Here is a 26,094-nt window from a genome sequence, read left to right on the forward strand (position 1 = left end):
GTTCTAGGTTAAAGTCTCACAATCTACAAAATGGACAATAATTATTACAAACTAGCTAAGCAGAATCATTAAAGTTATAACTACTGGTAAAAGGATGAAAACCACAATTCTATATGACTTAATGATTTCCTTTCAACTTACATTCTCTGAATTTAAATTAGACATGATAACATTAAAAATGACATCATAGGTGAAGGAACAACGAAGTTGCAAAAATGTCACCCTTAAAACCCATACAGCCATATCTGCCAGAATATGTTTAAAAAAAAAAAGTATTCATTTGAATTTTCGGCATCTTGAATTCAAATTATGCTTTTCGCAATCACGAGCGTGTGTGTGTATGAATGCGCGTGTGTGTTTGTGTCGGCGCATGTGTGCGGGTGCGTGTGTGTGTGTGTATGTATGTGTGTGCGTGTTGTGTGTGCGTGTTGTGTATGCAGTGCTGTGTGTGTACGCGCGCGTGTGTGTGTATGTAGGCATATGTGTTTGTTTGTGGGCAGGCATGAGTGTGTGTGTGTAGGAGTGTGTGTTTGTGTCTGTGCGCAGGCATGAGTGTGTGTATGTGTGTGTAGGAGTGTGTGTTTGTGTCTGTGCGCAGGCATGAGTGTGTGTATGTGTGTGTAGGTGTGTGTGTGTTTGCTGTGTATGCGTGTGTGTGTAGGATATGAACGCAACCTGGAGACGGTTTTCGCAAGAGGAGCAGCATCGTGAGGCCGGTCAACGCGGAGCACAGTGGTTCAAAACGACAAAAAAGCGGAAAAAAACTCAATAACTTTGAATATTCTCAAAAAATGCTTTTTAAAATTGCTAAAATTGTTGCATGGTAATATTTATCTTCATGCTTGCTAATCGTATTCACTGCGAAACCCCGATTTTACGTCCCTCGAATCTACGTTTTCCCCACATTTTACGTTTTTTATCATCAGGTCCCAGTTTTTCCGTACACTAATAATATTAATTTAATCCGGATGGAAAGTTTGTTCTTTATAAACTTCCCGCATTTTACGTTTTCCCTTGGCAGTTAAAAAAAAGAGAAAAAATGTTTTAAAATTAAGAAAAGTGTTTCTCTCTGTGCATTTTTAAACATAATTCACTCTGTTGAAAGTTAATCCATGAAAACAGAAACGCTTCTGCTCCATCCGTGGCTGACCTTATGGATATTTCGGCCGCCAATGAAAATGAACAAGAAGAAGAGGAATTACAACTCGTCTCTTCTTTCAATACTGCATTTAAAAGCTTTATAATAGTGAAAGACTATTTTCTTTACCATAAAGACCAGGAAAAAAACTTTGCAAAGTGTTCCAATCTTGGAAGATGCTGTATTTACTTTGGGTTCAATAACTCATTATTACTGACTATTTTCAACCTAAACGCCCGAATTCGTTACTTAATGTGTTAGAATGAGCGAAATTGGTGTGTACAATGATGTTCTTTTCGTAAACTATCGCATTTTTACATTTTATAAGCGTCATCGTAGCAACCTTTATTACTATTATTGTTTAATTATTTGATTTTTGCTTTTTATACATTTCTCGTACTTTCCATTTTTCCATATTTTATGTTTTTGGATTTGAATTGATTTTTTCCCACATTTTATGTATTTTATGTTTGATTCAGGTCTCTGAGAAACATGAAATTGGGGTTTCTCTGTAGTTCAAATTCATTTCTGTTTTTAGTGAAAAAATATAAATTAAATCAGTCGTATGCCACACGCAAGGATTATTTATTGCAATTGATACCCTCGAACAATATTTTCTGGCAATGTTGACAAACTGAGAACAGCTTTATACTAGAATGATTTCGAAAAGGAAATCAGAAATTTCAAACGTTTAATGATTTTCTAATTTCATTGTTTTATGAACAAAATGGTTATTTAACTTTTTATATATAATTAATTATGTATGAGTTTCAAAAATTTCTTTCTCATATGTATATTCTTTAAAGCCAAACGGATCCGAAAATTGTTACTTTCAGGTTACTACTGCATTGCATGTAGAATAATGCTCCGTATTAAGCCATAACAACGTAAATCTGTTTTTAAAAAATCTTCTACATTTATTGATGAATGTTTCAAAAGTGCCAACTTTCGGAAGCAGTAAACAAATGTTTTTAGGCTCTCCTGCAAAATAGTGAAACTGTGATATATATTAGTCTGGAGCATGTCAAATTTGATGACCAATTTCTTTGATAAAAAAGTCGTCATACCTTTACGAGTTATTTTCTAACTTACTATACTGGTATTCGTAAATAGCGAAGCTCAAACAAACACATCTGCCACGACTGCAGTCGCAGGTGGTCGCAGCTAAAATGTTGTTGTTCATTTACAGGAAGGATTAAACTATTGATATACGTACATTTTAGCCCACCGGAAGCCGCCGATAAAAGTATATTTCACAATACTTTTCATTATATTTTAAAGAAAATAATGTTTTTTTTATTTCAGGTAGTTTTCAATTTCGATGAAGTTTTAATTTTTAATTACGATGTAATATGCATCCTATAAGTGTTAAAACCAATCAGAAATGACTTTTATTAAATTTTAGTCCTCCTCACTGAACGAATGAATTAAAACTGAAGTATAAAGCGTACGTCCGAAAAAAGTAAAAACATAATTGTTCAACAATCTCGGCTTATTTTTGTAAAAACAAATTTTTTTTTTCAAAAAACTCTTATGGAGTAAGTTACTACAACTCAAGGGCTAAGTAATTACGGTATGAAATATTTTTTATCTTAAAACTTAAAAATAGCTATTTTTTCTGCCCTTGAACAACTGTAAGGCGTGGCAGTGGTGCTGGCAGAGTGTGGTGGTGGGAAAATAAAATGATAAGAATTCAAAACAGTCAAATGAGAACAATAAGCAATCGTGATTGCTCAAAAAAAAAAAAAAAAAAACTATCATTTTGTTCACGAAACATACCAACATTTCATGAAGAAGTTGTGCCTTGACTGTTGTTTTTAGTGAAATCTGCTTAAAAAGGCTATAAAAGTTATTTTCAGAATGTGTGACTCTTACACATTTTTTAACAGTTTTGTATTGTGTTTTAGTGTTTTCATGAATATCTTAAAATTAATAAACATGCACTACCAAAAAATGTCCACCCCATCTTCTTAAGCTTATTGAAGTTAAAAGCTGAGAGAAAATATACTTCTAGTTCAGCTGGTATCTACCAATTCTACTTTCTAAGAGTTTAGAAAAATAAAGAGCAATAATAAAAGCTTTCTCAATCGAAGAAACCTTAATTTTCTGAACGGCATGTTATAGCGACCCCTGTAATTGGGGAAACTTCATTTTAAAAACAAACTGACATAGTTATACCAAACTGTTACTTAGTCGACACTGCTGCTAATATCCATTTTAATCTAAAAAGTATTTACTATCAAGAAAACTACCTCCAAATTAGTTCCGATGTAAATTTTAAATTAACTTTCATAAAGCAAGCGGCCGCTTTAATGGCACTTTCTTACTTCGGTTAATCTAGTTTCACAAAAGCACATAGTCTGCACCAAGAGATGCACAAAGTGTTACATCTACTTAGCTTCCGAAGCAGTATCTTGTACACACATAATATTCCAGAGCCCTCAGTGCTGACGTCGGCTCTAATTACTACCACAAATGACATCCCGTTCCGCGCGAACGTTTAAAGTGTTTCATTTCCCGTATGATAATTTTCTCTTCGTGCGAACCTCTTCATTAAAAGGTTTGCGTGGCAATGGAAAATTCCGGATACTATGTCGGTTGTTAATGTTTAGTCTGAGGGTGGCTTTTCGAGGTTTTCTTGGCATGAAAACTTTTAAAATTATCAGACACTAATGAAGGGAGTGAGAGCTGTTCGAAACTATTTTGTTGTAAATGTAGTTCAGTGGTGATGATCATCGCAAAGGTTTGCTTTTGGGGAACCAGGAAAGGAAATCAAAAATCAAGGTTGCTCATTAAATAAATTAAAATTTTGTTTTGATATTCATACTGTTGAAAAGTTTTCTTTTATTATTCCTAACATTAAAAATGTATTCCATTTTCTTAAAACTAGTTATTGTTATTATTATTTTCAATGAAACTTTTACTATTACAGTGAAATTTCTTTACAATGAACTTCAAAAGACAACAAATTTTGTTCGTTGCAACAGGAATTTTGTTGTAACGGAATTCAAACAATGTAACAGCAATTACATTGATACTGAAAATTAAATACGTTGAAACAAAAATTTCGTAGCCTTGGTATTCGCTGTAACGGGATTTCACTGTATTTGTATTTTTTGTTTTACATTATTATTATTATTATCCTTTTAATTCCTTACGTACAATAGCTTAGTAGTTCCTTATCGCAGTTTTATAAGCATAAATAATGAAACAAATGTACTTTAACTAAGGTACTGGTTAAAACCTAATAATCTTTCTATTAATATTAACAAAACAGCACTCCTTTGGAATCATTAAATATTTTACGCTTTACTACAAACTTCAAAGGAACTTCGAAATCACGTTTAGGACAAAGCCTTAAAATGCTAAGTAAATCTATAATGTACACAGCACTATATAACAAACTGAAGAACACCTGCTACAGCATTCGTATTGAGTCAATTATGCACAAGATAATCGCTTTGTGTTTTAGGGAATGCTAAATTAACTTTATATTTCGAAATTTTTTTTTTATCCACTTGGTTATTAGCTCAAATTTCAAGTAGACATAATGAGTCGTACTTAATCCTCGAATTTATGCTACTTAATAAGTAAATTAATACATAAATAAGTAAACAAAAACATTAAAAAATAGGGTAAACAATAACCCTTGCCTTAAACATAGAACATATGAGTTACTTTTTAAAGTCTGAGCTCTTTTTGACAGCAATTTAAGATGATTTAAGCAATAACAATTCCATAAACTTGGAAATCGTATGCATAGCTTACCTCTGGCTGTTGTCAAACCATACACTTTCTGTTTATAAACATTCCTCTTATTCCAGGCATAGGTGAATTTTATTTCTGGATCTGCTTCAAAAAACTTTTCAAAAAATATCCCCTCGATGATGATACGCAAATGTACCAAGCGAAGCGTGGAAGTAATGTTGCTTGGAGTGAGTTGCAAATGGATAGTCGAGAGATAGCCGTGGGCGTGACTGCTGTGGTAGACGAGATGGAGATCCGATCCGGGGATTGAAAGACTTTCCTGAAGAACCTGAAATAAAGTAGCAAACGATCATGCATTTTTATTTTGCGACATTGTGTTTATAATGATGTGGTATCCAATATTGCAATGATTATGATCGAAAATTTATTTTCTTGAAATATTTTAAAAATTTTGAATTATTTTAAAAATAAGATAATTAACATTCTTTAAATTAGTTCTATGAGTATTTATTAGCAATGCTAATGGGGTCGTTTCCAAAATTTTAAAAGTATTTTTTCTGGAAGAGCATGCTTAAAAAACATTGGATCTCACCATTTCATAAATAATTCGATTAAGTTTAATACGTATTTAAAAAAATATTTTAATCGGTGCGCTTTCATTGTTTACGTTTCTGCCGATAACAGCACAGATGAGAAAATGCCATTCACAGATTCACGAGTTCTCACGAGTTCTGGCAACGATATGATTGAAGCAAGTGTATAGATCGCAATATTTCATTCGCTTCTTGATTATTATAACGTGGGACGTCTACAAGCAGAGGCGGCAAAGTACATCATTTGTGACGTCATAAAGACCACGCAAAATCGGACTTTTTAAAAAATTAATGAAAAATTAAGCGTTGGTTTTTTTTCCTCGCTCCATGTTATTTTTTTGCTTATTCTATCAATTTCAGTGACTAAAAGTAGTACTTTGCACTGAAGGAAACAACCCCATTATAGAGGAAAATATATATCGTCGCTTAAGAGCAACAGCAGGATATCTTACTGTTATTACTGGAACTAGATGTCTTACGGTTGCTCTGAGACGACAATACTGAAGATGGTAATTGATTTACTAATAAATTTCTGTTATGTCAGTTCTGCATTTAGGTTAATGCATCCATGCTAATGTTAAGTTCTTGAGTAAAATAAGTATGAGATTTCATGAATATATATTTTGTTAATGAGTTTGAAGGGAAACTTAGCAATAATTTAAAGGAGCTGTTTATCGTTTTAAGTTTGTTTAGGTTTAACTTGGTTAGGACACATCAGTTTCAGAAAAGATATTCAAGAAAAAGAAAAAAAAATAATAATATAAAATAATAATATGAGTAAAGGGTCAGGTTGAATATAAAACAAAAATACAGTGTAGGGAAAAAAATCTTGAACACATTGATATTTTTTTTGCGAATTTTTTATGCTTCACTTAATTTATTAATACAAAATCATCTACCTATATTAACTATTGTTACTGGTTTTAATTTATTTATTCATGCTGATTTCAAAATTTGTATTAGTTTCTGGATTCTCCAAGTGTAATTTTGTAGGAAGCTAATTGCATAGGTAAAATAATAGACTGTATGCACAAAATAGCGCTATATGTATTTAAAAATAATACTGACGCACAGAAAAACGCAAAAATTAACAAATATGGTAGATTTAATATGCATTTTGAAAATTTCATAGTTGTTATAACGTTTAAAACATCAGTATTTTGTGATTCAACAGTTTGCTTGAATTGTGATTTAATACATTTTGGAATTCATTTATTTCACAAGAAGTTCTTTTGTGAGTTATATCAACAATTTTAATAACAATAGTTGAGATAGAAGAACAATTCTATAACAAAATATTTAATCATGAATACAATTTCAATAAAAAAAGTGGTTTTAGGACCCCCCCCCCCCCCTTTACATTATCAACATTTCATTTTTCATAGAAATGTATCAACAGTAAGCTATCAGTTTTCTTGACTAAGGACGATCATTTGGACAAACCAATATGATTCAGTTGCTTAAGATATTTTGACACTTATTTTTCATAAGCTTCTAAAATCCACAGAGACGTTTCAACCAATATTTTAGTGTACTTTTGGGATTGCAGTGATATATGATCTGTCATAAAGCGTTCACTCTTTTCACACTAAAATCCATTCTTACTGTAAGTTACTGGCATTATGTTAGAGTTATCAGTTACTTTAGACTAGCAACTGTGATAACTGAGTTTACCCTTGAGCACCAGAAAAAAATGCATAACTAATGATATAAACATTGCTCTCCTTTTTACTTCCTTTTACAAAAAAGAAAGTATTGTATTCGCGAAAAAAAATTTCACTCAAAAATCGACTTTTAATTTCCATTTCACTCACCCCTGAATGAATATTGAGTTTTTTTTTCGACTGGACCACACGTGGATAAGTACTTATAAACGTATAGACACGCGAAATATACATAATGATGATTCCAGAGTAAATTATAAAGAATTTTCTCGTGACGTCTGTATGTACGTAGGGGAGACCGGGGCAAGATGACTATGCTAACAATGTTCGTGGTTTATTAATTTATTTTTAAGGATAGTAAAATTAATTTTACATGAGCTGTTAGAGTAGTCCTTTGTAGTATAAAATGTGTTGCCATTTAATTTTTCAAATAAAAATAAGAAGGATATTTTTATTTTTTCATAACCTTAACGAATCGTCAACTTGCCCCAGTACTGGAGCAAGATGACTTTGACCTAGGGGCAAGATGACAACGTTGAAAAAAGTTGAACATATTTTATGTTTTGAATGTGTTACCTAGTTTTACAAATGATAACTGTGTTTTTACATCTTACTATCTAATATCAATTCTAAGTATCAAATTAAGCGTAATGCGTTGTAGCGTAATGTTCAAGTGTTAAGCTGTGCAGCTAACAATAGACACAAATGAAAATACCATTTTCATGATTGGAACATTCCTCATGCCACCACTCTTGGTTTTTACAGCTCTGGATCCATTCTTCTGTTGGAGGGTCTCAAAATTCCATTTTCCAAACAAGGAGTCTTAGAACACTATTCTTTGAATTTGATGCAACTGCATTGTTTGGTATGAATACGGGCCCACTGTAATAGACTTGGGCCTACAGGAACTTGGTCTGAGTTTTTTTTTACTCCCTTTTTAGCTTCACGAGCTTTTTTCCCCTGTTTTTTTAATAATTCTTTTTTTTTCTTCCGCTTTGCTCCTTGTTCTGACATTTTTTGATGGGTGTGCTTGTAAGAATGCTTGAGCTTCAGTTTTTGTCTTCTCGCATTGTGTTGCTTTAGGCAATGCAATGAAATCAAAAACACTAACATGCTTCTTTGGTGTATCTGAATTAGCATTTGCCATAACTTCTGCTTCGTCTGGAGGGTTTATACGTTGGTTTTCTACTCCCAAGGTCTGAGGATTAGCATTATTATTCTCAGTTTCAGAGCCAACAACGTCGTAGTCCGCTAAAAAACAAGAAAATTATGAGACTCGATACCTCATTCTTTAAACACTTTATCGGCATTTCCAACTGTAGCTGCTTTGAAGTAAGCGGTGCTCAAAAGCTCACCACTAGTTTTTCTGTGATAGTTTGTCCTTGATGAATGACCATAAAGTTGTCACATGCTTGGCTATAGTAGGCTTTTAATGGGCAGAAAAAATGTCTCATCAGGAGCTAGAGACGATGCGATGTGTGAAATGGCAACCCAACCATGATAATGTTTTTGCACTGCAATGTAAGATAGCCTGCAAAGCTATGTGAGATTTATGATTGTCAATAATCAGCAGAGCAGGAGATTATTTGCTTGATTTAATTCATTCAACTAGTCATTTGGCCAACTAGTTTATAAATAGCCCCTGGTCACCCGCTTTCGAACGATACCTACCTTGATTCAATGCGTCCTTTAGCCCCAGAGGAGAAGCGCAAGGTCGCATGGACAAACAGACAGCGTTTACAGGAATTTGATGAAGTGGCCAACATAGTTTAATAAATTCCGAAACACGGGCAATAGGCAAGCTCGTCATCTTGCCCCGCGTTGCTACCCGTCATCTTGCCCCAGACTGCCTGTTTGAACGGATTCTTCTCCATTGCCATAACAAAAGGCGATTAATTGACATTTATTCATGGTAATAGGTAGTATTTAAACTAAGTTACTCATAAATATCCAAGAGACACGATATATCCTATATGTATATGCAGCAGAGCTTACTTACACATGCATAAAAGTTATATCGTGGCAACGGTAAACAATCAGAGATTCAAAACTAACACAAATATAACGATTTCAGCGTCTCTATACTATTGCTGAACGAACAGCGGATATGAGAGCCCGTAGCATGCAGTTGATGCAGTTACGTGGTTTAAAATGGAAAAATTAAGGCATTCGTCATCTTGCCCCGGTCTCCCCTATGTATGTATGCGCGTATGTATGTCGCATAATTCAAGAACGGTAAGTCCCAGAAAGTTGAAATTTGGTACGTCGACTCCTGGTGGGGTCTAGTTGTGCACTTCTCTTTTTGGTTGCATTCGGGTGTCTCTAAAGGGTTCTTTTGCCACTTTTTGGGTGGAAATCATTGTTAATTTCGATGTAAACTCAAGTGGTGTTATAATTTGGCGGACACTTGGCGATATATCGCCAATCTTTTGGTCGCCACGTTTTGTCGCCAACATGGCGACGAATTTGGCGATTTTTTAAAAAATTTGTTTAAATTTGGCCATTGTTGATGATAGTTAGAGAGTAAACTATTGAATCACATTAAAATCGCCAGTAATGGGGAAATGACATTAAATTGGAGTAAAAGGAAGTCATGTCATGCACACATCAGCTCGTTTAAATATACTACAAAATTATGAATCAGGGTCTCCTGTCTTATTTAATGGGAATTAACTGCTTCATTTTACGGGATTATGTACTTCTCAGAAAAAATCGCAGATGAAAATAACTTATGTAATAATAAATAAATATATAAATTAATTAAAATAAATAATTATCTTAGATTTTCTTTTTTGTGGCTGAAAAAATATATCTGCTGATTGCAAAGACAATCGTAGAGAAACAAATAGGTTAGTGCTTGCACTGAAGAAATAAATTAATTCTCTTGTATCTTTGTAATTTTTTGTTATTGAAATGGTCAAATTTACTATATGTAGTACATAAGCATTTATCTATTTTCGTAGGTAATATCGTTCTACATAGTTTAAAATATATTTTCAGATTACTGATCCTAGTTTTACTGTAGTAATCGGTGCAATTCGTGTCGAAAATGTAATCCAACATTAAATACATAGCACATTTAAATTATTTCGTTTTCATTTTCTTTTTTTCACTGTTTTAAAATATCTTGCCAAAATAGACACTATAAATATGCCAATTACTTGATAGACAAGTATTATATATTTTGAAAGTTGTCCTTTACTAGAAGATGGGTTCAATGCAGAAGTGTAGCAGTTGGTGAAATGCTTTGTTTCACAGTTAAAATTGAAACTCATGTTAAAAACAACAAATCAAATTGTCACCCTAATCTTTTATTTTTTAAATGAATGGAAATATGTCTTTCAACATTAATATTTTCAGCTATATGGCTCTGTACTTTCTAATCTGTTTAATTATTTTGTTAGTAGTATAAAATTATAGATAGGAATGAAGTAAAAACTCCACTCTTGAAAAAATACTTAGTTAGTTATGAGTTGGTACAGTTAATTTGAAGAAAAAAAATATTATCAACGACTATATGAAAAGCTTACCAAAGGATATTGAAAATGGTGCAACATTCTTATAATTAAATTATAGTAAACGTAACCCTTAATTGGAGCCAACGCACCAAAAGTAACTTGGCAACGATGTGAATTAAACATTATAAGCCTTCATTACAAGTTAGTTTAATGAATCTAAAATATTTAAAGACCTAGCAGTTATTACTCTAACATTAACATCGTTGCTGTAATAGACTTTTGAAAGCGTTCAATTAAATTTGCAATATGTAATTAAAATGTTTCTTAACTTAAAAGACCATTTTTGTCCAAACAAATGATGGTATATTCCAGTAGGACAAAATTCATTAAGAACATCTCACATGGTGTATGAATAACAATGTGTATTCTAAACTACTTAATTAAAACGTTTAGTCCATTTGCGTAAAGAGAAATTTTCATCTCATAAATAAAGCAATTAAGGCAATAACGCATGTTCATTAATTTACACTTTAATCGTGTAAATGGATATAGAACACTAACATTTGCGGTCTGCGAGTATTTTAGTTTTAGTAATGTTTATATCAATCAAATTTTAGGCAATTTTGAAAACAACTAATTTATTTTATTAAAAAACTTCCCTTAACTTAGGAATATCAAACATGATTTCCGTACACATCCCATAGTGATTTTAAAACCCTGAAACGTAAATTAATTTCTTGCATAATTCGAAACAATTTTAAAAGTATGGTACTAATTCTTGGACATTGAATTGTTTGAAGCATTTGAAAATTTATTTTAGGTTCAAAGATTTACTGATGGTTGCTTTGGACAGAAAATTACCGCATAAAGGAATGCAAAGAAAGTAGAGCTATTTTACTTTGGATGTTATTATTAAATTATTATTATATTTTGAACAATACAGTTAATTGACTAGTATGAACATCGATAATTTAATATGAAAATATGGCTGATAATAGAAACACGGTCAGAAGTCAACCAAGCAAGAGCATTGCCATTGTCCTTGTTATAGCTTTGAAACCAACAGCAATCTTGTGTGAACTTAGCTGCAACTGGTTTCAAGGTAAGGAGTACTTTACTTACTCGCAACTTTTCCATTTTAAAATGGCAAAATTATAATAAATTTTTAAAAAGAATTTTAATCGTTAGTTTTTGAAAATTCAACATTCCTCTGGCGCCATAGAGTTTAAAACACAATTTAGAAATTGATGAATTTGCAGCAACAAAGAGTTAACTCCATTTTTTTGGTCGTTTGGTTCAACACGGAGTTATCTCCGGTTGATAGTTCTCAAGTTATTCGCTAGAAGGAGTTAGCTGCTTCATTCGCTTGAGGAACCATGGGCAACAACTTAAATCCAGGAGATTTCCCGACAATCAAAAAATGGAGTTAACTCTTTGTTGCTGCAAACCCTTCAATTATTAAAAACTGATACAAACGAACCTGAGTTTCTGCAATGATAGCGCTGCTTTGTGTGCATCCTCCTTCCGATACGGGCCTCCACGTCTGATAAACAATTGGTTTGGTGTGGTCATAATCGTGGTCATCGCACGATTCCGGCTGCTGTGAAAGTGATGAAGAGTCCGTGTCAGTTAGAGCTGACATTACGACAGGTTCCATGACGACTATGTCATTCCAAGGCACGAGGACTGTTCTCTTTATGGGGTGGAAGGGATTTCTTTGAAATTGGAGAGTTATTGCACTGCCGCCGTTTACCAAAATGTCAAACCTATAAAATTTGAGATAAAAGAACAAGTTCAGTTTCGCAAAAAAATAAAAAAAAAAGAACAGAAAAAAAAAGATCGCGTCTTCAGAAGTAAATTTTTTCTAAATTGTCGATTTAGAGGGATTGAATTTTTAATGATGCAAATCAGTACAATAAACATGACATTTATTTATTCAGTTGTTTCTTTCAGTCAAACCTACTACTTTTAGTCACTGAAATTGACAGAATAAGCAAAAAATAAATAAATAAATAAATAACATAGAGCGAGAAAAAGCTTTCATTTTCTCAACGCTTAGTTTTTAATTATTTTTTTTAAATGTCTGATTTTGAAAATAAGGTGGTAGGATGTACTTAGGCACATTTCTCTACCACGTTTCCACGTTATGATAATCACGAAGCGAATTAAATATTGCGTTCTACGCTTTATCAACCATATCGTTGCCAGTACATGTGAGTGTAAACAAGTGAATTAAATATTGTGCTCTGTGAATGGCATCAGTAAATGGCATTTCATCATGTCATCGACAGAAGCATAAACAATGAAAGCTCACCGATTAAAGTTTTTTTTTTTTTACAAATATTAAACTTAGTCAAATTATTTTAAAAATGGTCCGATCCTATGTTATCTTTCAAAAAAAAAAAAATACTTTTAAAACTTCGGAAACTGCCCCATTTGTTTTTAATATCCGCAAAATTATGTGTCCATGTTTTTATCATTTGAAGTAGATCGTGCAGTGCATGCTACTTTGCAATTTAATACAGTCCCGGGCACTAATACTTTTACGTTGTATTTTATGACGCTATAATAATGCTTTTTTTTTCCCTTGAATGATGTTTTCGTTCCAAATTTTATTTACGTTTTTCAAATAAATTATTAAGTGTTAAACTAAAAAAAAAGAAAAAATTAAAAAAATAAATAAAATGCCTACTGTTAAGGCAGGCATTTTTTAAAAAAATTATTGTTTCTTTCCCTTATTTCCAGGCTTTATATATTCTCTTAACATTTTGCAACTTACCACCACTTGAATGAAATACGGTAAATATTAGAACTATAAAAGATATACAGTGACTCCCAAAAGTGTTCGCACACCTTGAAATTTTCTAGCAAAACCAAAATAACGCAAAACTGAATTCGAATATAAAGTTCAATTTTTTTTTCACACCATTCCTATGCCATTCTGAATAAAACCCAGTAGTTTGTTTCAAAATATTGCCAAATTTTGTTTTTTAAATTTGTCAAAAAACGATGAGACAGAGAAAAAATACGCCGCAAAAGTCATCGTACACTGCAATATTTTCGAATAAATTCATGATTAAAATTATCATATGTGGTATTTTTATTATTTTTGCATTAGAATGACACTGTAAAGTCATTTGCCTTTAATTTTTTTGTTTATTTATTCCCTAATATTCTGCTTATTACTTTAAATGGCAGGTATGCGTTGAAAACAACAAACACGATTCAAAATTTGATTTTTTTTCCCTGACAGTAGACATAAATTGGTTTAAAATGTCTCTAAATTAGTTAATTTATACCATTCTATAGTGAAGTGCTTGATAAAATGATTTAAAGACAAGAATCGGATCGAAAACAAAGTAAGAAAAAGTCAACTGGCAAAGTTAACAAAGCGTGATCGGAGGTTTACATTTAAAAAAATTATGAACATTACACATTTGGGTGCTGAAAAAGTGTCTGCAGAATTGAATGAAACATTTTATGTTTAATTTTCACTGAAAACTGTTCGCCAAGTTCTCTGATTAGCTGGATTAAAGGGGACCTCTTCACGCAGAAATGTTCTTGTTCGTGCGAAAAACAGTAAACTGACGCTTTCCGTCGTAAAATCAATGATAAATAAGCTCAAAACGTTTTGGAAAAACGTCTTAAAATTTTGGGTTAAATTATTGATTATTAGTCAATAGAAGGAAAAATGATTAATTTAATCTTAAGAACTTAGTTGGATCAGTTAATCAGGACGGTGAAGGTGTTCTTGTGTGAGGGTGCATAACTGCATCAGGACTTGGAAATTTAGTACTTTTAGAAAAAATAATAAATCATGCTGTTCACTTAAATATTTTAAAAACAATTTTAAACTATTAGAACAAAATTTGGTAATTGGAAACAACTTTGTTTTTTATCAATATAACGATAAGAAGTACACGTTTGCGTTTGGTGCCTCAAAAATTGTCCTTTAACTTAGAAATATCTCCTCAATCGCCAGATTTTAACTTAATGGAACATATTTGGAGATATCTGGCGGCTAGATTATGAAAATAACCATTGAAACGAAAAACGAACTAGAAACAGTAAGACTCGAAGAGCGGCTGAACACTTACTCAGAAATCGCATAAAAAAGAAAGAAAAAACAATGAAATCTATTCCCAGACGTTTAAAAGCTGTTGTTGATACTGTATGATAGTCTACTAAATAATAATTTTGTAAAAAATAGATTATTTACTAATTTTGTGACATTTTTTCAAAGTGTACGAAGATTTTTGTGAGATAAAATTTCCGGCACATTTTGGTTTTTGATTTTTAAAAAAATTAGTTTTAATGTTTTATTAAAAATTTTCGTGTAGTTTTGTTAAAAATAGATCATAGATTTTGTAATTAAATACCTATTCCTAAATATTATTTCTAACCAATGCATGAGGCCTATTTCATTGAAAGTCGTAGGTGTACGAACACTTTTGGGAGTCACTGTATATGTTGATACAAGTATGTTCCACATAATAACATGGGAGTTATTTCATCTAAGTTTGACAAAATCATTTTTCAATGCATGCAAAGAATAGTAATTAAGTTAACTTTATAAAAAATACCGTTGAGCAATTTGAATTGCTTATTATCCTCACTTGACCGCTATTGACGTTCCGGTTCCTTTTTCATTGTTCCCACGTAACTTCTTGAGGTGTAACGACTTTATGTGTAATGTTAATCAAGTTTGATTGATTTTTATAATATAATGGAGTCAAATTTGTGTACAAAAATTAGGGAGTTGGTTTATACTTTCCCGACTTCCTCCTTACCTTAGGTTGGTTTATACCTTATAGTTTTGTCATGCGTTGACGAAAACTAACCGATGAACACGTGCCATCCCACTACTAACGCGCTAAGATGCTATTGCAACTCGTATGGCGAAAACATCTTTTGAAAGCAACTTGTCAGCATTCAAATAAAAAGGGCCCGAAGGGCCCGTCGCCATTTTTTTAACGAATCCTAGCAACAATATTTTTAGTAAACTTTTAGTAATTTCAAGTAAATGATAACGTACGCTTGATTTCAATGTCGTAATTTACAGATATACTTTATATTAAGGGGACCCACTGAGAAAATAACGAGCTGAAATTATTTAGTTTAAGAAAAATAAAAGGAAGTCATAACACGTATGGCTAAAACAAACCAGCCGAATCACCTATAATTGGCGAAACATCATGTGTCCAAGAAGTTGGAATATAAAAGATGAATATTTTGGTTTGGGATGCATATGGATTTTGTAGTCAAATCCTAAATGGCTGTCTATCTGTCATAATGGTTTCAATAACCTGTCTTTATCTTTTGAAAGAAAATTTATTGCACGTTACCAAGTAAATAGGCGGGACTTACCGGACGTTAAAACAGGACAAAGTATCCTACAGATCTGTACCTCAGTACCAGAAGGTCGTAAGTTCAAAAATTGCGATATTCTGTTTATTAGTGCATTGTATGTGGAAACATGTCCCACATCGAGCAATGTGAACGTAATTATTTAAAAAAAAAACATTTTTTTTAAATTTTTTAGCAGGGTCAACAGAGCAGGTGTCCCATCCTCTGCATGACAGATTATTTTTTCACTTCTACTGTAAAATTTCATAATGTGACTTACGTTCCTCTAGCTCTGAGGTACAGAAATAGCGTTAGTAAAGGGACTTTAAAAAATTGTGCAATGTAATTCCATGGTTAGCTGTTTCTTCCGATATAAACTTGAAAGAAGTCGTTTGGGGTTTACTGGATAGAATAATTTACGCAAAGACGCAATGTATCAAAACACTTAAAACAAAAACACATTTTGCGGTCAAGTCCACCCCAATGTTTGACAATATTTTTACATTAATTAGCCAATCTGGGCGTACACCTGCTACACATCCGCATTTTTTTGTCCACATTCACAAATTACGTAACATTTATAAAGGAAAAATTAGTTTTCTTCACATAAAAATGATATTTTAAATTCATTTTGCTATATAATAAAACTATGTCATCTATTTTTAACATTGCTAAGTGATAAATTTATTTTGTACAAATTTTTTTTTTAATGCTTGAAAAACTTGGTGCTCATATCATTTTGAAATCCTGTGTATAAATCTATTAAATACAAATACTCTAATTTCGATTTGTTACTCTTTGTTCGTCATTTTCTATGCAGTAACTCGTAGAAAAGAGAAACGTTTCTACTTTTATAGTTTTTTTTTAAATCAAGAAAAATTTTAAAAAATTAAAAGAAAAATCAATGGAATTCAAAATGAATACTGTCCATACATAGCAGTAAAAATATCAATGTGTTTTTAAACGAAAATATTACATTTCCGAAAAAAATCTTAGCGTTTGCTTTGAAATGATTAAAATCTAGTGAAATCCAAAGCAAATCGGGATTTTTTTTTTTTTACAGAAATTCAAAGAAAATAAAAAAAAATAAAACTTTTTGTACTCAAAATGTTAGAAGAAAATTAGACGGTATCATTCTATTTTCAGTTCAACAATAGGCTATGTTTAATATGCAGAGAAAATTATTTTTAATCATTCAAATACAAAAAAAGTAATTTCCAGGAATATATTAACTCGATAAGTAAAAATATATCTTGTGCATATTAATAGCCAACAGTTACAATAATTTTTTTTTAAATCCATTGTAATTTATGCACAGAACACAAATAACTCAAAAGCAGGGCGGATTTTTTATTCAGAAACCCTAAGAGTTATCAAAAATTATGCTTTTTTTTTATTCCCGTAACGTTTGAGCGAAATATAAAAGTAAACTTTTATTTTCATTACAAAAATGTACGATGCTTAAAATGTCAATTATAAATCTCTTTCTCGTAGTTGAAATACAGAAATAAGATGAATCTAATATTTTAGGTTCACATCTTAGAATTAATATTTAGGTTTGCTTATAGGAACCTAAATTTTAGTTCGATCAAAAAATATATATAAAAATATAACTTTATGAGTCAATTGGTATTTACGAGGCAGTGGTGGAAGGTTATAACCATCACCACGAGGTCTGCCAGTGTTTCATGTTCATTTGAATTTAATAGAAGAATGGTTTTTGAATAGGGTTTTTGAAGGGTTTAGACCTAAAAATTAAGAACTTTTGCACATTTGGAAGAGAAATTGGGAATTCTATCCATTTTTCATCCCTTCATCATCCTATATGTTAGAGGGTCTTATCAGAATTCTCAGTGTCTGTTACTGAGGGGTTGGAGCTTTTTTTGAAAATGAGCAAAGAAAAAGAGAATAAGCCAATTCAGAAGACCCAGAATCAGCCAAACGTTAGATGAGACGTTGTTACACGAGATAAAAATAGTTAAAAAAATTCTAAATACATTAAAATGCTCCGAAAATTGAGTTAATCTGAGAGCGATGTCTAAAGCATGTCTGTTATTGGTACCATTACCCTATACGTTTCTATTCCGAAACAATAAGAAATTTAAAAGTAAAATATTATTTTCATTCCAAAATTGTAAAATGCTTAAGATATCGTTGAGGTATTTATTTTATCTTTGTTCAAACACAGAATAGAGTCACTTCCGCAAATCTTGCTATGAGATTGTTCAATGAAAATTTTGAACGTATTCCTTTTACATATTTTTGTCCAATAACCTTAAAAATGGTTTTTTGACTCTAACGTAACTCATGCAACCAAGAGGGAGAATTATACATACAAGAGAAAGGATACCCTCCCCGGCCCCCAGAAATTTTAAGTGCAAAACATTATCAAAAATTAGACTCATTTTTGTTATCAGTAAAACAAGAAGGAATTGAAACAAAAAATCCTTTTCCCTTGTTCATGAAGTATACAATGCTTAAAAATAAAGTTGGGGAATCGTTTTTTGTCAGTTGAAATACAGAAAAAAGTGTCACTTTCAAGAATCTATTAGCTCGATCAATCAAAGTTCTGAAGATATCTCTTTTACATAATTTAAGCCAACAGTCTTAAACATGGTATTTTTTTTTACTCTAATGTAATTCACGCACCCAAGACTTCACAAAAAAATCTTACGCTCCGAGCAAAACGTAACAAAAAGCAGAAGACCATCGCTTCGGGCCCCCTTCGCAAGTCAGTGCTTCAGCTAAAGAACTCCCAAAGCTCGAAAAGTTGGAAACAAACGCAAGCTTCAGCTGGTAGGTTAAAAGCTCATCAATCAGAGAAGGTTGAGTTAAAAAATTCTCCTCTTTGCTCTCTACTTAAAATATCGGTTTTCCAGTTAGGGTTCTGTGATAAAATACTAGTCATAAATCATTCTAGACGTTTTGTGTCTGGGAATAGTAAAACGTACAGCTTTACTAAACATATTTCTCATTATTGGAAGGATATGATGTATGTAGAATCGAAAGTGCTGGCTCTGTTTAATATCAGAGCCGAGAGAGAAAATTGGTAGATTTTTCCCTGAGAAACAGAAAGCAGTACCGATGAATATTTTTTTTTGTTTGCTTTAATTTATCGCCTTTTCCCCTTTTCCTTAGATCCTGCAGTTAATTTACGGCGAGTAGCATTGTATTTTATCAGATTTCAACATCACAGTTAATGAAAAGAGCAATTATTTCGGATGAAAAATGTCTTGTGAAACATTGTTTGGCTTAGTGTTTCCTTGGGATTAATGTTAGTTTTGATACGACTGAAGAAATGAGTTATAACTGTTTCAAATTAAGACTCGGTGTAATTTTTTACAATTATTTTAAAGCTTTATTTGCTGTAGTGACACAATAAAAAATGTTTTGGCGGCAGCAGACCAATTTTAATTTTGATACATGAATGTATTTATGAAACGCATAATGAAATATCTGAACAATGAAATATAGGGTTCCACGATACGACTTGATGTTCGTTATATTAATATGACCATATTAAAAGCTGCCTTTTACAACTTTCGTCATTAAATTTTGTAAAAATCGCAAGTTGTGAGGTCGAGAAGGTGATTGATATTTCATGGAATGACTCATAGACCATTCCATGGAGGCCTTGGCAAGGCCAGGACGCAGGAGTTAGCCTCGCGATGGGATAAGATTACAAGGGGTCTTTTACCCCTATGAATAGTATTTTCAGAAAAATCCCGAAACACATCAACCTCAGTTTTTGTTTTGTTTTCCAATTTTCTATCATTAGTTGATTTTTTATAGTTAAAAATAAGATAATATATTATACCCTCTAAATCCAAATTATCAATTATTTTGGGGTAAATTTCACCCGTTAAAAGTGGTTATTGCCGATAATATAAAGATATTTTAAAGTGTTCTGTAGATCTGCAAAGTTTCATTTAAATCGGTGATTCACACTTGGGTAGGGTAAGTTTCTACTAGAGATAAGTAAGTTTCTTCTGTAAGTTTCTACTAAAGGGAAAAACGTTCCTTGAACGCTTTTAATTTATGATGTTTAATTGTTTTTTTTTTTCTTATCTTGATTTGTTTAATGATTTGCATTTTCAATCACTTCTACTCACATTTCTTTTTCCATTAATAAGGTCATGAATTTTTGCACGATATTCATTACGTGCATTCCGCTCTGCTTCAAAGTAATCTTTTTTTTCATTGGATTTCCTTCCTCTCCTATTTAATTTTTAAGCAACATTTTGACAGAAATTCTCTACTTTTGGAACGAAACACCCCCCCCCCCTCCCATTTATAATGAACATTTTAATTTTAATCCAAATGCAATTTTAAGTATAAAAACCTTTATTTTTGGTTAAAATTTAGCAAAATGTATTGGTTGAATGACTTTAAAAAAGAACTCTTTCCAAATGAATTGAAACAATGGATAGGAAGATATACTTCAGCAATTTCTCAAACATTGAACACCAGTGATATTAGTATAAATAAACATATTTCAACTAATCTCTATATGTTATAATGTAGAGTGATAATTTGGTATACTTTCGAGCAGGACAGTGAAAAGAACCACTTCCAACGGAAAAAAAAAAAAAAAACTGTGGACTGGCGAGTAGAACTTAATTAAACTGACAAAGGTATTTGCATAACTAACTGCAGCTTTCTTGATGGGTGTATGTGTACCAGGATCAAGTTAAAGAATGGGTCCTGGAACACCCGCATGATTACAGATATCATTCTTACATGGTTTGTTGTAGAAATATATTCCATATGTATGGAATAAGTGCACATTCTGTTTTGGAATTCTTAAGGAAGTGATTTTTCGCATTGAATTTGCCAAGTTCGGGTCGCCAACTTTTCCAAGAAAAGCAGATACCAATGTAATATTGATATGAGTTGCAACACCGATTTGAGTTATGTAGACAGAATTCTGAAAGAATCAATAAGTTTTTAGTATATTCGTTCTAGCTTAAGGGTGTAGTAGGGAATGGGATAGTAGCTTAAGAATGTTTTAAATATTGGTCGTATAAAGACTTTTCAAAACTTTATTTTAAAAAAAATATTTTTCAATGTTTCAGTTGCATCAATAAATATGAAAAACCCGATATAAGATGCCTAACTTACTAGGACCTTTTCCTTTTTCCAGAGGCTTTTGCTTGTTTTGCATACGTTTTTTCAGTCATCGTTTGGATATCGATTTGCTTCAGACATGAATCATTTTCCTTGTTTCGACCATAACCGAAGAACGATTAGAGAAACAAAAAGACTATAGTAGTATTTTAGACTGCACTATGGGAATTTTTACTATCTTAATATATAAAAATCTTCTGTGCGGACGTTTGTCACCATCAGGCTTTTAAACGGCTGGACCGATTTTGATCAATTTTTTTGTGTGTAATTAAGTTGTGGCAAGCATGGTTTTGAAGCGCGATGGATCGAATCGGAAACGTTTTTGTTAATTAATTAATTTAAACATTGGATGGTTATACCTCCCAAATGATTTATATTTATGTTAACCCTTTGTTGAGCGAGAACTGAAATAAATATTTAACCCGTTGCCAAAGGACAATAAGAAAGCCAGCTCTGCTTTTTGCAATGAAATTTCCTACTGTGATATGTCAATTGAGAACAGATGAAACGTAGAGACACAGAGAGTGAGGCCTTCTTTCATTTCTCTTTCTCTCTCTCTTTTGAAAGCAACGAGTTTAGGTCCCGTGATATATTATAAAGTAAAGTACTGGAAGGTTCACGCAAAACGTGTGTTCTGTCGCCGTAGTTGAACCACGTGACCGGATCGGTGCTTTAGGTTTACCTAACCAAATGATCAGAATGTACCGTACCTAGCAAAATTTGTTTCTCGGTTCAAATTTATCTGAGTTTTGGCATCAATGTCAAGAATACTTTAAGGATTAATAGGAAATATCCAACGTTGTTTAGCACAAATAAACAGATTTCAGAATACACGTGTTTCGAGGTTTCAAGGAACCCCTTTTTCAATTCAAAGGTGTGAGCTTCTAGATGTAAAACGTTGGATATTTCCTATTATTCCTCGGCACAAAGGTATTTATTTATTGCTTACTTTAAGGATTGTCATACTTATCAGTACATTATTAAAGGAAAAGATGATGGAATTTAAGGACGAAACAAATTTTATTTTCGTAAAGACAAATTACAACAGGGTAGTTCTGTACACAAAAGATCAGTGCAGTGGAAGATCTTGATCTTTGGTGGAAAGAACAAATCAGGCAATATATGAAGTTTTAAAAGTTTTCGTTCAAAAAATCGTACCGCTAATCGGTCGGAGTTCGCTTAGTTCACTGATCGGCTTGATTACAGTAACGTGGTGGCTTGGCGACTTTGGCTATGAACAATAGAGTTGCGTGATCATTTGTTTACATTTTAAAGCTACTGTTAATGTAATTTATTGTATTCTTTGTTTATTTGGCGAAATATTTCAAATTGCAAAGAATTTTTTTTCGTTTATAAAGTGTTTTTAGTCATTTTAGTTGAAGAATGTGTTTATTTTACATCGGAAGGGGGGGGGGGGGGTTGGTGATTTTCGCTTATTCAGAAAACTGTTTTTACCTTTATAATTTTTCTAAACGACACCCTTCCGATTGTTTTATTCTGTTTCATATGGGGGATGTTGCAGCGGGATTTCCCGTTTGTTCTAGATGGGTAGTTAGATTTTTACCCTTAATATCCGAGGACGCTTTTTATCCTTTGAGTATGACTGACGGAACAAACCATCAAGTATGGGAGAAAATATAGTTAATAGAACAATTGCTCAATGGGCATTAGATAAATCAAGTTGTAACAAATATACACATTCTGACACCATAGCAGCTTAAAACATTCTTTTTTTTTTTACTTTTTGAAACTTTTAATTTACAAAGTTTGAACAGAACAACGTCTGTCGGGTCCTCTAGTTTTTTATAATCCAGTGCGCGTATGTTTTGAGAATATAGGGAACACATGAAATGGCAATTCAAATCTGATTATTACAATAATAAAACCTTTCTCAATATATATATATATATATTCTTCGTTGTTTTTACACATAGGGTAACGGCATCAATAACAGGCATGCTTAAGACATCGCTCTCAGGTTAACTCAATTTTCTGAGACTTTTATTGTATTAAGACTTTTAAAACTATTTTTCTCTCATGCAACTACATGTCATCTAAGGTTTGACTGCGTTTGGATCCTTTGAATTATTTAATTCTATTTTTATTTGCTCCATTTAAAAAAAAAAAAACGGTACGAACCCCAGTAACTGACACCGAAAATTCTGATGATACCCAGCACCAGACAAGATGAGTAATGGACAGAATTCCCCTTTTCTCTTCAAAATGTGCAAAAGTTCTGTATTTTTAGTTGTAAGACCTTATTAAATTCAAATTAACATGAAACACCGGCAGACCTCGTGATGGCTGTTTATAACCTTCCATCACACTGCCTTGTAAATACCAACTGGCTTGAAATATGCCTTTCGATATACCCTAGATGGTTACACCATATTCATGGGTCGCAGCAACATCAGTTTTACCCGCGTAAAATTCTTATTATTTAAACCCAAACTTACGATTGTCTGTTACTGGTGCCGTTACGCTAATTGGTTTCTGTAAGTTTATAAGTCTTTAAAAACTTTTTAAAAAATGACTGAAATTTTTTTTTAACTCTAGAACGCCGTTTTAAACTGCATTCAAACAGTTAAAATACTAAGACAAATGCTAGGAAAATGAAGCAAAAAATCTTGAAATCAACGAAGTAATTAATGATACTTTCACACGATTTATGAGCGCATTCAACAAGAAGCCGGTAAGAGATTAACATTTCAAAACTGCATCAACATTGCCTGGTTTATGAGTAATAAGCAAACTAGTTTACAATCCCGGATTTCCAAACATTCTTAGCATACCGGAACGAGCTATCTTGACTGACATCGACCCAACCGAGATAATAAGTATTTACATTGGCCACTTGATAAATATTCATTCACGGGATCCAGGGATCGTCAGGATTCCCCGTCTCAGGAACGGGTCTCGATTAATTTTCGCTTTCCAATCAATAACTCGTTGAAAACGCCGAAATGTAATTTCTCAACCACCGAACCAAACGGGCAGGAATTTGCATCAAATCGATTTATTAAATCCTTGATGACATTTGAGGCACATTGGAATGCTGAAGAACACTCTATTTTTAATTCTGAAATCGATGAAGAATTTCCGAAGTTAAAGCACTGTTTCTTTTGCGTAAATTAATTAAAACTTTCGAAACTAATTTCTTACGTGGAGTACTTTTTTCGGAAAAAAACAGGGCTTGAGTCTTGCAAAAATAAATAGTTCTGAAAAAAAAAAAGTTAAAAATAAGGCGAAAAAAATAATAAAATGATTAAATGAATGATGTAAAAAGAAGTTTTTATATGTATTTAATGCTATTCAAGACTTCTTGTTCCGTTAATAATGCATCGGTTCATCGCTCCTACGCAAAGTTGTTTTTAGGAGGCATTGTAAAAGAAAATTTTTATAAATACACATTTGTTTTTTGAAAAAAAAGAAGAAGAAAAAAATCTTTTAAATACTTTTATGATTGAAAAATTTGTTGGAAGTTTTTATTTTTTTTAACAAAAAAGAAAACAAAAATCTAAATTTTTATTATTTGTTTATTTTATGTTGAAACGATTTATTTAAAGAAATAATGTTCACATTCTTGCTATACAAAGAGAAATCAGCCCTCGAAAAAATAAAAAATAAAAAAGGCACTGTTTTACGAGAAAAAACTTTCTTAATAATGTTTCTGTAAAACAATTTAAAAATGCAATTTTATTATTTTTGTATGAATGTTTTCAAAAAGAAAAAATGTGAAAAGCATTAAAAACTACTTGAGTTTTTAAATCGTCGTACATAGTCATTAAAATTCAATGTTTTAATTCTATTTTTTCCTCGTGCAAAGCTGAAAAGTTATGTTTAACTTTTCAGATAAAATAATATAATGCATCTTTTTTACTTACATTAGGCACCACGACAAAGAAATTCTCAAATGTTATTGTTAACGTAAATATAATAATCACGTTAAGATTTTTCATTTTGTGGCATATCGTTATCGATTTCTTACTCCTTGCTGAGGGGGGAAAGTGTGTAATAGAAAAAGACTGTCATAAAACCTCTAAAAGTTCAATTTTTGTTGCATTTAAATAATTTATAAATTAATTAACTCAAAAGTACTAATAAGGCATTAAGGAAAGGACATTATTATGAAAAATATTGAATTTTAAAAGATTATAAATATTTGTTCTTAATTTTTGCAGCAATGTAAAGAAAGCGTCCATAATACTTGTTTTGTATTTATCTTTAATAAACATAATTGGAATAAGACTTTAGTTCCAGTGGTAAAACATTTTTTTCCTGAAATTAAAAGACTTTCTTTCTAGCCCAGTCAATAAAGGTTTCGTGTCGCGACACATTTAGGGAAAGCTAAATTTTTGCAGGTTGTTAGTACATAAAGTATACACTAAAACAATACAAAGTCCCGAACTCCACCCCTCTTGCTTTCTCCCCCAACCCCTCCGAAACATTGCAAGAGCAGCACTATGATTATACGATTTTCGTGTCGCAACTAATTAGGGGAAAGCTGAATTTTGGCAGGATTTTTCTACATAAGGTACACACTAAAAAGCAACAAAGTCCCGACCTCCACCCCTCTTGCTTTCTACCCCACCCTCCTCCGAAACATTGCAAGAGCAGTACTGTGATTATACGTTTTTCGTGTCGCAACTAAATAGGGGAAAGCTGAATTTAGGCTGGATGTTAGTACATAAAGTACACACTAAAAAGCCACAAAGTCCCGACCCCCACCCCTTTTGCTTTCCCCCACCCCCTCCGATACATTGCAATAGAGATACTATGATTATACGCTTTTTGTGTCGCAACTAATTAGGGAAAGCTGAGTTTTGGCAAGATGTTAGTACATAATGTATTCTTTAAAAAAGTCCCGACCCCCACCACTATTTCTCCCTCCCTACCTCACCCCCTCCGAAACACTGCAAGAACAGTACTATGATTGTACACTTTTCGTGTCACAACTAAATAGGAGAAAGCTGATTTTTTTTTCAAGATGTTGGTATACTAAGTATACACTAAAAAAACACAAAGTCCCTACCCCTATTGCTTCTCCCCCTCCCCGCCCC

At 32.3% G+C, this 26,094-nt stretch overlaps 1 protein-coding gene across 1 annotated transcript in view; it reads right to left on the reverse strand.

Annotated features, from left to right (window-relative positions):
• The window catches only part of LOC129216592 (teneurin-m-like), a 254,259-nt gene that overhangs the window by 64,606 nt on the left and 163,559 nt on the right, over window positions 1-26,094 (reverse strand). The window contains exons 14-15 of the mRNA XM_054850806.1: window positions 12,042-12,327; window positions 4,907-5,174 (exon numbers count right to left, since the gene is read on the reverse strand). Coding sequence (XP_054706781.1) covers window positions 4,907-5,174; window positions 12,042-12,327 — 554 coding nt within the window. The remainder of the gene's footprint in view (window positions 1-4,906; window positions 5,175-12,041; window positions 12,328-26,094) is intronic.

The sequence above is a fragment of the Uloborus diversus genome, chromosome 2 (assembly GCF_026930045.1).
Source record: "Uloborus diversus isolate 005 chromosome 2, Udiv.v.3.1, whole genome shotgun sequence".
Lineage (NCBI taxonomy): Eukaryota > Metazoa > Arthropoda > Arachnida > Araneae > Uloboridae > Uloborus > Uloborus diversus.